We start from the raw sequence: 16,712 nt of genomic DNA, 5'->3' as shown, positions 1-16,712 counted from the left end.
CTTAATGAGAGAAATTTGAATATAGATTAAATCTGATGCAACTTCCACTGTGCTGAACCAGCACTAATAACAAAATGTCCTTTTAACCTCCACTGAGGGGCAATTTTAAGGATATAACAAAGATATTTACAGCAAATCAAAAGCTGAGAACTTTCCTTATGATCCCAGAAAAACACAGGTTGTAGTCACCTATACACACATATCAGCATAACCACGCGAGGCTGACTTAAGAGCTCCATGTCCCTCTTGTGCTGCTGTCCCAGAGCTGGATCAGGACTGCAGGGGGGTCTCCCCAGAGCACAGCAGAGGGGCAGGATCCCCTCCCTCAGCTGCTGCTCACGCTCTGGGGGTGCAGCCCAGCACATGGGGAGGTTCTGGGCTCAAGCGCACACTGAAGCTGGGTCATGGGGAGCTTCTCCTCACCCAACACCCCCAAGTCCTTCTCCTGAGGGCTGCTCTCAATCCAGTCTCTGCCCAGCCTGGGTTTGTGCTGGGGATTGCCCCGACCCAGGGTCACAATCACAATGTCAGTGTATTTACTGCCAGATTGCAAATGCTGTCTCCTGTTGCTGGCCTGTAAAGCAAGCTGCAGACACAGAAGGACTTGGAGATCACACACAACACCAGCATCCATTTGCCGTCACTCCCAAGGGCCTAAATGTACACAGATATATACATGAATGCAGCAATCAATACATTGCCTTGCTACACTAATCCTGCCCTTGCCTTTACGGGATGTAATTAAAAGCATCATATGGCCGTGATGCCCCACTTCGCCTCGGTGCTCATTACACAACACTGCAGCACTTCACCGTTCTGTCTCGCTGGAAGATTACACATCAATTCCAGTGACATGTGTTGCCTGGAGATATGCAGCATCCCACTTTATCCAAAGCTCCATAGGGTTTTTCGTCACTGCTTCCAGAGTACTGGCGAGTGTAGAAAGAAAGGCACTTGGGCTCAAGCACGCTTTAAAATTCCCAAACTGAAGAGACTTACATACACAATAGCAAATCTTTCAGCACCAACTTACAAGCCTCTTGTGTTAATCAACAGTGGAGCTTTTGTTGCAGTAATTAACACATTAATAACTCAGAATATGACCATCTATTCACACAGCAGAATCAAATCCTAACCAAAACCTGCTGTTAGTACCTATTTGTGCCTGTAAGCACCACCAAACCCGAACTAGTAACTCTGGGTGTTCAACCCCAACTGAGCTGACCTTCTGCCACCCCCTAAAAATCTTATGTAAATAATATACAAATGTAACTGAACAACTTTTCTGTTTAAGTTTTCAATTAAAATCATACTTGCTTCATGGGGACATACTCAACATGGATGATAAGGGGGCTCTCATGAGACCTCACTTGGAGTATTGCATCCAGCTCTGGAGTCCCCAACATAAGAAGGACAAGGAGATGCTGGAGCAAGTCCAGAGGTGCCCACGAGGATGATCAGGGACTGGAGCATCTCCCGTATGGAGACAGGCTGAGAACATTGGGGCTGTTCAGCCTGGAGAAGAGAAGGCTGCGTGGAGACCTCAGAGCAGCTTCCAGTGTCTGAAGGGGGCCTACAGGGATGCTGGGAAGGGACTCTTCATCAGGAAATGCAGTGACAGGGCAAGGGGTGTTGGGTTCAAACTGAAACAGGGGAAGTTCAGGTTGGATATAAGGAAGAAGTTCTTCCCTGTGATGGTAGTGAGGCACTGGAATGGGTTGCCCAAAGATGTGGCGAATACTCCATCCCTGGCAGTGTTCAAGGTCAGGCTGGAGAGAGCCTTGGGTGACACGGTTTAGTGTGAGGTGTCCCTGCCCATGGCTCAATGGGTCATCCCAAAGTTTATGAGACTTGCTCAAGGTTAAGACTTTTAAAATACCATTCTAGCAAATGCTGGGCTAGAAGGCATCACCCACATATTAAACTTCCATTCACTTAAACAGAAGTTTGCTCCTGTCATATCTTTCTACCCCACCAAGCCACAGGAAAATTATGATGGCTCTGGTTCAAGCTGCCAAACAAATGACTGGCATATACATAGCCCAGCATGGCATCTGGGCAGGGTATCCAGGAACAGAACTTGGAAAAGGAAGGCAGACAGACTTGAAGGGAGCCAAAGAAGTATTCTTTTGTTGAGCAGGTTGTAGTCAGCACAACATTTGCGCCCCTGAATTGCAAACAGCAAAAAATCAGTTCATTTCCAGCCTCAAGTTGTATGTATTAGAAAATACAGTCAGGGTACAGCAAAGTAAAAGACAAGGAGCTTGGTTTTGCACATGGATATATATCATCCTCTTCCTCACCCATTTTTAGGCTTGGCTACACACTTGGAAGCCATGTGAAAACAGTGACTCAAGAAGGTGGTTTTGGCCTATGTAGCCCTGCAGATGCCATCTGAGAACCTTCATCTTCCCAGGGATTACTGACCAGACAGTTGATCTTTAGCTTTCAGCCAGGATCACATTTGCATAGTCCTTTTAAGGGTCAGGAAATGGTGCAGGCAGCTCCTTCTATAATTACCCTGGCTGAGCTAATGCAAAGAAATAATAGCTAATAAACATTATAGGTACCTTATATAAACTTCATATACTAAAAGCCATTTTGTTTCCAGCTATTAATGCCCAAACTAGTCAGAGGAGGGGAAAAGAAAAGCTGAATTGATCCTACCTACACTCCTTGGGTCATTCATGTCATGCTTTACTGCCCTTTTCAATACTCAAAGCCTTCCCATAATCAGCTTACAGAAAGTGTATTGTTAATTGTTACTGCACTGCAGAATGAACCTTTTGGCCTTTCTAAAGGCTTTAGCACTATAGGTTTGTTTATGATAGGAATAAACACTGCCTGGGATCAGTTCTGTCACAGCACGCTGCTGGGAAGCCCTACCAGCTAGAAGTCAGCAATGAATAGTAACAATGCATTCACTATGGAATTATTTGCTGGTTTAAAAGTGTTGCTGAATTATAGAGAAATGCACTGATTCTTCTACCCCATCATTCATTGTATACTCCAAAACCAGAGAGAAATTTTGAACATAACCCATACTAAGCTCCTAAAGAGCAACTGCATTCCTCTAAGTAGTTGCCTTTATGAGGTTAATTCCTCATGTGGCTGTATCAAGTGAAACAGAAATCCTATTAGTGCTTTCCCTGTTTGCTTCAACAAATGAACTGCAGGTTGCAGTTTGTAGGTATGGTTTTCCTTGCCTACAAGGAAAGGATCATTGGATCACTGGTCCAGGAAAAAAACTGCAGTTCACCAGTTATTCTAACAATCTCTAGACATACGAATGCTGGTAACAGGTCTATAAAACACTAGAATCAACTGGGCTGGAAAAGAACTTTAAGATCATCAAGTCCATACCTCCAGGACTGCCAAATCCATCACTAACCCATGTCACTAAGGGCCTCTTCTAGCATACAGGGGGCTTTAATCAGCTGAAGGTTCCCACCCCCAGCAAAAAAGGGGTGCTCCTCTGTAACTATTCATGCCACCAACTGCCTGCCTTGTGGGTAAAGCAGTACAGAAAACCATCCTCTCAGATGAAATCATGGGGACCGATCAAAAAGATGGGTGTCAGAGCCTGCCTCAAGCTTCCAAACTTTCCTACATGCCTTCTTCTACCACAGAATCCCAGACTGGTTTGGGTTGGAAGGGACCTTAAAGCTCATCCAGTTCCAACACCCTGCCACAGGCAGGGACACCTTCCACTAGAGCAGCTTGCTCCAAGCCCCTGTGTCCAACCTGGCCTTGAACACTGCCAGAGATGAGGCAGCGACAGCTTCTCTGGGCACCCTGTGCCAACGCCTCAGCACCCTCACAGGGAAGCACTTCTTCCTTACAGTTAATCTAAATCTACCTAAATCTACCTAATTGTATAAACTTGTGTGTTTTGGCTTGAACATTAACTTACATGAAACACATTCTACACATGTACTGGAGAGATTTAAAAGCAGAGCTGCTTTCACACTGAGGTCTTTTAAACCCTTAGCTACATCAAAATCATGGTCTTAGTATTTTGAGCTTGATAACTAGAGCAGAACTTAACCCCCAGTATCAGGCAGCATTCCAAATAGCAAACTTAGCGCATCCTGGAGGAAAGGAAGGATAAAGTCATCAATACAATCTCAAGTTAAACAAGTAGAGCACACCTGCAAGTAAAGACAACAAGCATTTCCTTTCCAAATGTAGAAAACTAGGCCCTAAAGGGGACAAAGCAGAACAGAACCCTTTCCCAAACCACCAGACAAGTGTTTTTATCACATTGTGAAAAGCAGTTTTACTTTACAACATTCTGCTTATAACCTGTTCCTTGTCATTTGATCTTACAAAGAATGGCATGAGTTATATATATGAGTTACAGGTGGAGTCTGTAGCACAGCATTATCCAATCATCCAAAAAAGAAAACCTAAATAACATCTAGGATTGATCTTGGCAATCATTCCCCAGCTGACAGAAAGTTGTACCAAACCCTTCTCCTGAAGCTTAACAGCCTCAAAACATTGGATAACTTACTTTAAACACATTTGCTATATATCAACAGGTTAGGAATCCACAGGGCAGAAAAATGACCTTCCCCTTCATTTATCTTAACCTCTCACATGTCCTGACTGCTGTTCACACTGATGGGGTCCCTGGCACCAGATTTATGACCCATGGCCATGAGTACCTCAGAGATGGGGGGGGGGGGGCATTTGTTAAACTACTTCTTCATTAAATCAGAGAAAAAGCCAAAAAGCCACCTTCAGTTTTTTCATGGGTTACATCATCTTATTTTCTCATTCCATCCCTGCACTTCAGCTTCTCCACTGTTACTCAGTGTCTGTATCCGAGGGGATGCAGCAAATCACAAGAGAAGGGATGTCAGTTCTCCCCACGGATCACTAGCGATGACCTCTGAGATGCTGCCCATTCAGGTTTGAAATGTGTATTTCTTGCAACCTGCTGTTTGTTGAGCCAAAAGAGCAAACCTGAAATTCAATTTTCACTTTTGACAGATGACAGCATTTCCTTCTGCTCTTATTTAAAGTCACTGTAAAGCAAGCACAGCTCAATTTATGCTGCAATGGTGTTAACAGGAGGAATATAGCCCTCAGTGAGAAATCCCAAACCCTTTCAATAAGCAGTTCTTCTGCAGATCCAGTGCAGAACCACTACAAAGGTGTTGAACTGCCACTGGTCTAGCAACCAGAAACCTATTTTTGTGAAGTCTGATGGAAAAAGACTTAAGGGGACAAAGAAGGAGCAGAGCACAACGTGTCGGTTCTTCATTTCTGTTGTAGCTTGTAGCAAATCACCAGCTCAGATGGTTCTGAGGCTGCAGCAGCATCCCACTGCTACACAAGTTGTTTAATAGCATCCAAGTATGATAAACAGTCGTTTTAAAGCCACCTGATGTAGTCCATGTAAGACAGCAGGTATGCTTGTAATGACTCTTCCTTGCCAGGAAATGCCTGGCTTGGTCAGACACTGCCTGACTTCCCAAATCAGGCAAGGAAAACACAGGGAATGCTGACACTGAATCCACTGCAACTAATTAAATCTGGCAAAGAAGCATTTATCTGGACATCTGAGGCATGTTTTGGGGTTTAGATTTGAGAAGATTTCTCCTATAGCGTCAAAGTTTAATACTCATTTTAGAACATGTAATTTAATAGTAATTTTCCTGCCACCTACATGAACTCTGAAGTGTGTAAATTGATCTCCACTCTCTAAAGAAGTACTTGAACATGCAGAAGTATCCAGACAGAAGAGGTATTAACCCACCTCCAAGTGAAGGACTCAATTAAAGCCAGCAGGATATTGTTGGAATGTGCAATTATCCGGGGGGGGGCTTCAATTCTGATAGAGTGAATTATTGAAAGACCATTGTTTACGGAACAGCACAACTGATAAAAGGAGGAAATTCATGTTTTGAAACAGTCTGTACATGAGAACACACAGAAAATGATCCGGCTCAGTTTATCACTTGAGCCAGAAAGGCCATAAATCAGGATCCTGAGGGGGATAGAAAGTCAAGGTTAAGATGATCTGAGCAGAAGCTATGCAAAATGTATTGGCATATTGAAACAGACTGGGATACGTGCCAAAGACAAAAGTGAGGCCGAGGACAGAACCAGGCCACTGTAGGGACTGAACTTTTCATTCTCTGTATCAGCACTTCCATGGGGAAAAGGAGTCTTGATCTGGTAGTGTTAAAGCTTCTCGAGCAGAGTGTGTACTGTTTCTGAAGAATGCCCATCCCAGTAACTTTTGTTTTGACATTAATTTATGGCACAGTTCTGGCTTCCAGGTCATCCAGTACCTAAAGGGGCTACAAGAAACCTGGAGAGGGGCTTTGGACAAGGACCTCTAGGGACAGGACAAAGGGAATAGCTTTAACGTGACAGAGGGGAGACTGAGATGAGCTCTTAGGCAGAAGCTCTTCCCTGTGAGGGTGCTGAGGTGCTGGCACAGGGTGCCCAGAGAAGCTGTGGCTGCCCCATCCCTGGCAGTGTTCAAGGCCAGGTTGGACAAAGGGGCTTGGAGCACCATGCTCTAGTGGAAAGTGGTCCCTGCCTGTGGCAGGGGGTTGGAACTGGATGAGCTTTAAGGTCCCTTCCAATCCAAACCATTCTGGGATTCTATCATTTAGAAGAGCTGCTTTCATGAACTTGTATGCTATTTTACACAAAGTGGATGAGTTTCCAGTAACAGTAACTGGAAGGGAAACCCTGTTTGGTAGAACATCCTCCCCTGCAGTAGCAACATGATGAGGAGTGACCCTCCCCAGATGAGGAGTGACAATAAACAAAGCACTTCAATCTCTTCGAGTGGAGTCACCTACCAGGTCTAGCAGTACTTGCTACATATTTCAGTGCTCTCGCCAGCCACTATCGGCCCAACACTCCCAGCACCTAAAAGTCTTCCCCTCCCCTACACCACTTGCTCATCTTATTCCCTGCAGAGTTCAGGCTTTCAAGTCATTCTGATTCTGATGAAGCTCTTTTAAATCCAATTTATTTCTGCAGAAAACCAGGACACATTCAATTTACAGGGTCTGCACCTACTACTGCAAGAAATCCAGTGTGAGTGTGCAACTGAAGAACACCAAATGTTAATGCAGAGTATCCCTGGGTAGTTATGGAAAAAAAAAATCTGTGCCCACTGTTACTCAAGACTTCAGAGGGAAGGCTGGGTTTATGCAGCAATATGGCCTATTGAGGATTTACCCATACCAAAGCAAATAAAATCTATGACCTGCTTTTTTTCCCCCGGTTTAAAGAGACTTTAAATGGATTTTATCATTAAGCTGAATGAGCAGCTCCAAACTTTTCCCATCACTTCCTGCAGAACAGCCTGCAGGAAGCACATCTGAAACCTTCTTGAGTGTTGCTTGGTTAAAAGAGGATGATTAAACTGGAGTCCCAGAGGGTGCATCACAACAGAAATACTGTTGCAACAAGCAACTCAGGAGACTCAGAGGAGAATAGAGCTTAAGGGGCTGCAGCTTTGACAGTCCTCTTGAAACAAGCTTTATTAAAACATTACATGCTTTGGCAAGAGCCTGTTGACATTCTTTTCATTTCAAAAGTGGCCTTAATTTTATTTCCTTCAGCAGTAAGACTCCTGTTCACCGAGTTCTCAGCCATTCCCTTTCCATAACCTGTTTTACAATCATGTTCAATAGGAAACCACTGATTTGAGTCTTGGCCTTCAAGCTGGGCACCCAAATCTTGATTCTGCATCTGCAAGTCTCCACCAGCAGAATCCCATCCAAAGAACTGACAGGTTTCTTTTTACAGTAAAGAACAGGTAATCTAGCACTGAAAAATGGTCCTGATGGCAATTACTTCATCATGAAGAGCATGGAAGCACTATTGTGTTTCATCAGCTGTAGCAAAGGTACCTCTTGGGTGCTGTGCATGCACATACATTCAAAGGTTCACCTGATACTCTGCTCTCTCTAGAGGGTGTTTAGGCAAAAGATGTGGGCTTTGTAAATTTGGCTGAGAGTGAATGTGGGTGGAAAGCAGACGAAGAGGAAGGGCTCAGGCTAGGAAAGAGGTTGTTTAAAGGTGCATGGTTTAAAGCACTCAATTTAAGCACATTTTCAGGAGGCCAAAGGCTGCCCCTATCTCTCCTATCCTTCCCCCACTACTCACAGGGAATCTTAGGAAGGGAACACTAAAAATACAGGGATGCTGCAGTTCCTTGAGTCCTACATGTGCCTCTCTTTCTGCTTCAGAGCTGCCTATGGAAGAAGAAGAAAACCTAGAGGCTTGCCTTGGCTATAGCAACAAGGTGGGTCTAGTATGTGTAAGAGGGAAGAACTGCAAGACAATTCAGTGACCCAGTGTTAAAAAAAGTAAAAAGCACACTTACAATAGATTGGAAGAAAATTTAAAAGCTAATACGCAAATTAACCCCCCCCCAATCTGCTTATTATTTAATACAGTCCAATAAGCAGTTCACCATTATTGGGCTGTAGCACTGTTATTACCTGGTCCTTAGTTCTGCTGCTTTACTACATCTCCTTGGGGCAGGAGAGAACATGAGATTTTGGAAGAACAGGATTTGGAAGAACAGATGTCAAAGTACTCCTAAGTCATTCCAAATAGTTTAGTCTCTCTTAAGCCCTGGCTGCTCAAGATAGAATGGCAGCATGCTGGACAGGAAAGATTTACTGGTAGAAAGAAACATCTACATAAGGACAGAGATGTCCATTTCTTTCTTAGGGAGTGATTATTTTTGGAGGCCTCAAGCTCATCCCACAAATCACAGACCGAGATGTCTGTTGCTGCAGAACAAAAATGGGTTTGAGGAGCAGAGATGACTTAATCAAAACCTGCTTTTAAATCTTTTAAATAGGAGCTGACAGTGCATTTGTGCAGTTGGCTGTATCTTGCAGGGTGCTGCTGCTTCTGTTGCACAGTTCTCATACCTGTTAAGGGTTTCTTGTGTCATAGCTGGGTACTCACACTAACCTCAGATCACACAAGCTCTCTAAAGGAAAACTGAGGATTCAAAGAAGTATCCTCATGCACTTTTTACTGCAAACACTCTTTGCGCTGAGGAGGGAAGTATTAACATTCCCGCAGGACACAATTAAAAGATCAAGGACTTAAAGACTTGGAATGGAAGAAAACAGCACCAGAGCAACTCTGACGCTTGTTTTAGAAGTAGCTACTTTTGCAGACCTTATTTAGCCGAAAAAAAGAGGAACAAAAAGTTACCTACTGCTAAGTAATAGGAAACACATTTCATGCTGTGGGACAAGCTCTTCGCACTCGGCTTCCCTCTCCTAGTAAGGCTGTTCACCCAAAGTCACAGAGTCTTTACAACCCTAAAGCCAGAATCCTCATGTCACCCCAGCTGAAAACCTGCCATGTGTTATCAGTTGTGCCCCTGAAGGCCAGATTCAGTGTTAAAGAAAAACAGAACATTACTATAAAAAAAAAAAGCTCTGTAAGCAACAATTATTGCTCAACTTCCAGCTTGCGTGCTGTTTGCCTTCATATCAAAACAAAGCATGTGCTCCTATTACCCTCAGGATTAAAAAGCTTTATGGCTGCATAGCACCTTCTTTTAAAGGTGCCTTAAACAGACCCTGAACCAGACCTTCCACTAAGGACATGTTCAAAACCTGGGCTGCTACTGATCTGAGGTCAACACATACTTTATGTAAGAGAACAGTGATATATGATATGAAAGCATCACTGACTTGCCTGCTGGTTAAAAAGTAAGTACAGTAAAATTAGTGTTACACAACTCCTTAGTGGGCATAAAATTAGCCAATGAGTAAAAAATGATGGGTGGGGAGGTTTTATAGGGCAATTAACATGTGCCTCAGGCACAATATTTGCAGTTTCATACATTCCACCACTTCAGATCTGAATACAAAATTGATGTGGTCTCAAAGATTAACTTCAAAGCTAACAAGGCTGAAAAATTTATCTAATGAACTGTTTATTACTCTAGGTTTTGTGTATCTGCTGTGCAATCAATCCTTGTCCTTAGTTCAGCCATGCTACAGTCCCCTCTTGGGACAAGCCAGCTCTCAGGCCATTAATTCTTCCAAGGAGGAACTCAGATCCTGCAGTTCAATCTCAGCATCAAACAAGGTACACATGAGAGCCCAGATGCAGCTGGATCATACAGGAGTTTAACTCAGAGCAGGTTACAGCAACTCCGTTTTTTCCTGGTAAAACAAAGTAAGGTAAGGCAAGGCACAGCTCCAATGGTAAGATACAGCTTGTAGAAAACCAGTTCTAAATACATATAACCTTACCATAAATGTAACCTCTGGCAGAGATGAGGAATAAACTCTACTACTTGAGCTGAAATAGTCAGTGCTGCTTTATCCTGAAAAACTTCCTCCATCTGCAAGGGTTTTTCCAGGCAGTCAGCCTTTTTTCACTTGAATTATAGGCAGCCTCCAAAAGCTTATCCCATCCCTTTGTTCCCTTCTCCCTCACTAGGTCTTTAAGGCTTTTAGACTTCCTTTGATCCCAAGCTTAGCCTTAGGAAGACCCCTTCCACACTGAATTGAGTCAGCAATTGATACCTTAATTCCTTTGAAGAAACATACCTAGAAGCTAATTTCTCTGTAACATTTCATGCTTGGTTGCTAAATACATCTCCATAATCTCCCCTTTACCTCCATGCGTTCTTCTCAGACCCTAAATTTCAATGCAAAGATTCACTACTTCCTACTCAAAGTTCACGTTGGAATATTAAATCTCTTCAGCATAATGACTTGTCAGCTTCCACTCTGAGATTTCTCAGCATCAGCAGTTTTAATTCTTGCTTAACATGCTTTTCGCACACTGGCAGTTGCACGTGACCTAGATTTAGTAGGCTATGCTTAAAGGGTCTTGAATGTTAGATAATAGCTTTTTTTCCCTGATTTGTGTCTAAATGACAGCCCAAACCCCTAAACAGCTTTACCACATATGAGACAGGTTTCCTACAAGACATAAGGGACTACAGTATTTTGCTGATGCAAAAGCATGTAATGAGAGAAACAACTTCTCCAAACAAAAATAACCTGTGGTATTCTGCTTTGCTTAGCTCAGCCTTTCTCTTTATTAAAATCTAATCAGAACTGAAACACAGAGTTTCTAACAGTGCTATTCCTTGGTGTTATTGCCTAAAAAGAACACCATGCTCAGGGTTAAAAGGCCCAACTTCCGTATTTAATGCTGCACTGGCTAATGTTTAATACAAGAGCGCATTAACACTCACAGCAAACCAAAGCAACGCCATCACACATCAGCACTCAAGATACCCAATGCCTAAAAATCAAGGCTATTCATGTACCATATCAGAGAAACATCCCTAAATTTAAGTGACAATAGAAAGACAAGCAGCACATGTAAACTGCTCATGGTTTTCCTTATGTAAATGTCCATGGTTTCTTTTTAAAAGCACTAGTGTGATATAATTAATTTGTGCTGTGGAACAAGGAACAGTTCTGGTGCTGACAATTGCTTCTGTGCCTATTAGCTATTCATAAAACATTCAATAGCATTGGAAAGAGACTTTGAAGCAACAGGAAAAGCTTGGCAAAGCTTTTATCCTATTAAATATAAGTAGTGAAACTTCATGTTTACAGCTCCTACCACTCACTCAGACAGCAAGTTTTTCATGCTGGAAGCAGCAGCCACTCTAAGTCACACAACGCAGTTTTCTTCCATAGCCCTAATGAAAGAGGCACTTTTTGGATCCATTTTAGTTCTGAAAGGTGGGATTTACTGGTTGCAGTACAACCCAAATTGTGCTTGAGTTACACCTGAAATAACCTGAAATTACCAAATTGTTATTTAATAATGGTTTAAAGTGTTGTTATCTGAAGATGTGATTTCATTGAACCAGCTGCTTCAAAAAAGTTTATACCAGTTTCTCCTTTTATTCCCTCAAAACCCTTTGCAAAATCCTTTTTAAAATGCATCCAAATTTTCCACAAACTGGGAGTTGTTTTAGAGATTTCAACCTTTGAAGCCAAGTTTAATGAGGGAAGAAAAGACATTGTCATCTATAAACAATAGCAGGGATTCTAATTCACTCTCACAGATAAGCAGCGTGAAGTACCAGATGTTTAAAAAGACAAAGGCCACCTCCTGCTCCTATGGAGTTTATAACGCATGGCTGAAATGTGACAAAGCAAATATTAGTGTTAATGCACAGAACATATTCAGGAGTAAGATGCAATCACTCGGTTTCTCCACAACCTCAGAGTGAGGAACAAATAAACCCAGAGTGCTGAAGGCACTGACAGTTTCGTTTCTAGTAACGTTTTAATGCTGAGTGAATGGGTCTCTAAAAAAGGTTAATGAAGATTTCTAGAGATCCAAACTTGTGAAAGTGCCAACTAACACTATTTCACCTCGAGTCAGGCAGCAACTTCTCATATTTGGCATATTTTTATATCCTCTCAATCCTTCTGAACAATTTAGCTGCTTCAGTTTGAATTCTTAAGCTGCAGACAGTGAGACATCAAAGCAAGTTAGAATAAAACCCCATGTAATATATATTTGGCTTGTTCTTGTTGCTAAGCTACTAAAGCCCAGTTATGACTACAAGGCTGTTAAAGATTTGTAGCTGCATTTCTGACAAGGCAATGAGACATCAATCTAAGCATAGCAATAAAGACAATGATGAAAATCACAAACCATGCTATTTTGGTGGGGGTACAGCAACTCAGGCACCTCCAGACCTTTCCAATTCACAGTATCCATTGACCCAAGCAGCTGTTGCTGCTGCCTTTAGGTTTTCTTGTTAGGAATTCAAAACTTCAGGACATTTAAACACAGAAATTGTACTGGAAAGGGACTATCCAAAGGACTATCTCCAGTTGCTGAAATCTCATGGCTTACTGAACAAGTAGGACAGGTTGTTCATCTGCCAGATCATACCACCACCTCTGATACAGGCTACACAAACAGTTAGGAAAGTCAAATACCTGCAAGCAGACAGTGTGTAACATCTTAACTAATATACTAATGTGCCTAAGGTTTTAATGGTGGTAGCTGATAGGAATCTCAGATGAGTTCAGTGAACAAAATTCTCTGAGATACAGAACACAAGCACACACTGTAAAGCTTAATTGTTAAGACTCAACATAAGCCTGTAAAGAAGCCTTTTCTGCACACCCAAAAGGCTTCTGGTTCTTCAATTTGTTATAAGCAAAGTCAGTTGGTTTAGTGTCCACACTTCCCCTGGTGCCACTTCTTGAAGAGAGTTTGAGCCCATTAAATCTCATGTAAAAGAAACTGAATGTGGCTTTTCTCAAATGAAGCAGCAAAGGGAATATTCCAGCAATTCCACAGCTTCATGCAACCCCCTTCAGTGAGGAATAAATATAGCTCATGTTGAGGCAAACAGATGTTGAGGCTGATAAAGGTAAATAGAACCATGTAAGAGGCAATTACCAAACAGGTTAGATAAGTCACCTGTGAATAACTTAACCCTTCAGTGAATCCAGCATTGTGTAGCCCCCTGCTGAAGGAACATGAACCACAGCATGAAAGATTCCAATTAGTTCCCAAAGCCCTGAACACATTTCTAACCAGCTCCCTCCATTTCTTATCTCTATGGCATGGAACACCATCATTGCATCCTCTTTGCATTGCTTCACTGATCTGCCAGCTTTTCTCCAAGTGAAAATGCTTTTCCTCCCTTCCCCCAAATCCCACTGTTATTCTGATCACTGGGGTAGGGAAGGAAGGGAAGAGATATTTCTCAATTATCTGGAGGAAACAGATCTGCTAGAAGAGCTCACAAAAGAAACAGAAATGACTGGTCCGTCATTAAGAGCATGGTTTATTTATGCTGTCTGACCTTACTTTATGGTCAGGTGAAGTCAGCTTAGGCAGCTACACATGTGAAACAGCCAAGTGCCAGCACAAACAAGAAAGCAAACAGAAGTACAGGTCACTTACAGGACTGGGGGTCTTCTCCATGCAAAGCAGGATGCAAGGGTTTGCATTCATGGTAGTAATTGAACCAACACCACTAGTACATATCACTTACATCTCTAAATCTCAACTTGCCCAAAAGATAAAACCTCAAAACAAGTTATGAGCACGATAAATGGTCCTAGATGAAGTTGCAACTGTTTTATTCAGGAAGTCAGGTTCGACAGAAAGCTGCTCTTTGGAGAACATCTATAAAATTTTACCTATGCCACCAACAGATCCAAAAATGACATTTGATGAGCTCTGAAAATGAACATGTTTGGGAAAACCTGGAGGTAGAAGTCACCAGCGTCTCTCATGGCACTGACTGCACTGATTATTGATCCCTCTATGGATTCAAGTATTGACTAGTAACTTCATACGTAAACACATTTTTAACTGCAGGAAGACTGCACAAAAGAATTTATGCATTTCATGCACACAGCTTCAATCTCTGATGCCCTTTTATCATACAGATATAAAAATACAGACTTTGCATTTGAGATGCTAACCTGGAAATCCTTAAACAATGCTTTAAAGAGCCTTTAATGAACATTATTTTAGAGAATTGGTTGAGTGGTTCTGTTTCACCACAACTGAGCATGCTATGAAGCACAACTGCATGTATAAGCCAAAGCAAACATTAGCAAAGATAGAATATGCATGCATTATATATACACTTATACCATACACACACATTGTTGATTTATTCCCTCATTGAAGCATGCTCAGTCTGGTACCTTCATTCAGCTTCATGTAATGTTTTCTGGTATCTGACAGAGCACATGATTTTCTGGAGTTGATAAAGATAATACTAGGTAACACCACGGGCAGTTTATTGTAAACCTAATCACAGCACTCACCATGAATTCAACACTGTCTACTCCTATTCTAAACCCCATTACCACTCCATTATTAGCTAAAGCTATTGGTATCATGGTTTATTCATGTGGTATAAACTAGGCAGATGACATAAGACTCGCTAGTGGCTTGAAATAAATGCAGTAATTTAATAGGAAAATCCGATTTATCTAACTTTAAAGTACTGTAACCTGAAGCATTTCTCCATATATAAGAAAAAGCTTCACTGCAATCCTTTATCATCTAACATTGTTTCTAGGACACTTACCTTTTAGTAAAGAATTTAAGACTAAATCAGATCAACATTTTCACAGAGAAAAGCAATATTAGACAGAAGATGAATGCACATAAAAATCCTTAAACACGGTCACACAACTGAATCTATGCCACAGCCAGTAACAAAAAGCCAAATCCTTTTTTACCTGATGTACTTTTAGTTGGCAAACCCTTCTTCCTCTGCCTTCAAGCAATGCAAAAAGATTCAGTTTCAGCTAACAGAAATGAGGATTACTTACCAATTTCTAACAATACAGGTGTTACCAAAGCTGTCTCCATGGCATAACAGAATTCCCTGCCAAACATTACTGCACCGTGCATCACCCACAGGCGTATCGGTATCCGGTCTATGGAGCCTTCACTAATGGTCTCCTCCCTACTTTCATTCTCCTTGTTTTCTGGTTTCTGAAGCTGTGCCACAGGTAGATCTTGAACTTGCATAGATTCCGAGTCAGCATTCTGGGGAGCCATATTCATTACCATAAAAATATATATATATTTGTTATATCTATATAAATAATACTACCATAACTCCACGAACAAATTAGGGTGTCTTCTCTTTCAGCCTCTGTTCCTCAGGCAAGTAACGCTTGTATTCCTCTTGTACAAACAGGTATCTTGCAACTTCTTGTATAGATACGAGACCTCAAGAACGAAAAGCTATTTGGTAGGAATTTCAACATATGGCTTTGCTGGTTTACTGAGAGTTAGAGTTAAAAATCCATAATTGCCATTCAGTTAATACCAGTTTCATAATTATTATTGAAGAAGTGCTGAAGGTGTTAGTCTTGCTACACAGAGGTGGAAAGGCGACACAAAGAGGTGCTCCACTGTTAATCCCCATCGAGTGGCTGATTAATCTGCAACAAAAAGCAAGCATTTCAAAATTTCAATAGCGTTTCTCAGGATATTGTGCCCCCCTACCCCCCTTAACCATATACCCTATTTCCTGCTTAATGCTTTCCATTGTCCTTGCCTACCGTAGGGTCTCTTATTCCACATTCCCTCCTACCTCTGGACTTTCCATTGAAATGCAGTTACTCCTCAGATTTAAACACTGCTTGATTGTACTTGTGAGTTCCTCCAGACCGTGGTGCTGCACAAAGCCAGAGATCAGTGCATTTGCCCGAGATCCTCAGAGCACTGAGCACAAGACTAACAGATTCTGGGAAATTTACTGCAGGTTCCATTTCAGACACAGCATAGGATATTCCAGTACTATGCCAGGAAGATGATTCATCCATTACCATTTACTCACTGGCCACACAGACATCAACGTCTGTCAACTTTTGGAAGTTGCCAGTTTCTTTGCAGCATCCTTCACACCATCTTATGAAGCTATCCCTCAAGCATGAGCAAAAATAAGCCATTAGAAAGATAACTTTAAAGATTGATATTTAAATTTCTAATGAAGATACAGTTAGCACAGGCATCAATCTTCACTTACTCCCACATCCTATGAGGTTTCTTAAGCCCATGAAAATAGAATGATGACTATCTTCTACCATACATTTAATTATTAAAATGTATTCCAATCAAGATAAGCTTCTACATTCCCCCCTCCTTTGTGCATAGACAAAGTCTAAACTGACAGACATACTGTACCATGTCAGTCAAAATGTGTTTAAGCACTTGAG

The 16,712-nt window shown here is 41.9% G+C and overlaps 1 protein-coding gene across 4 annotated transcripts in view; it reads right to left on the bottom strand.

Moving 5' to 3' along the window:
- Positions 1-16,712, bottom strand: part of SLC45A4 (solute carrier family 45 member 4) — an 84,234-nt gene that overhangs the window by 18,687 nt on the left and 48,835 nt on the right. For all 4 annotated transcript variants that reach the window (XM_061447675.1, XM_061447674.1, XM_061447673.1 and 1 more), the window contains exon 2: positions 15,315-15,935. In XM_061447675.1, coding sequence (XP_061303659.1) covers positions 15,315-15,558 — 244 coding nt within the window. In that variant the 5' untranslated portion in view covers positions 15,559-15,935. The remainder of the gene's footprint in view (positions 1-15,314; positions 15,936-16,712) is intronic.

This window comes from Pezoporus flaviventris, unplaced genomic scaffold, assembly GCF_033815535.1.
Source record: "Pezoporus flaviventris isolate CSIRO_AGI_PZ_B2104156 unplaced genomic scaffold, CSIRO_AGI_Pfla_v1 ptg000007l, whole genome shotgun sequence".
Classification (NCBI taxonomy): Eukaryota; Metazoa; Chordata; class Aves; order Psittaciformes; family Psittacidae; genus Pezoporus; species Pezoporus flaviventris.
Note: the sequence above shows the minus strand (reverse complement) of the source record. Positions and strands in the feature narration are given on the sequence as shown.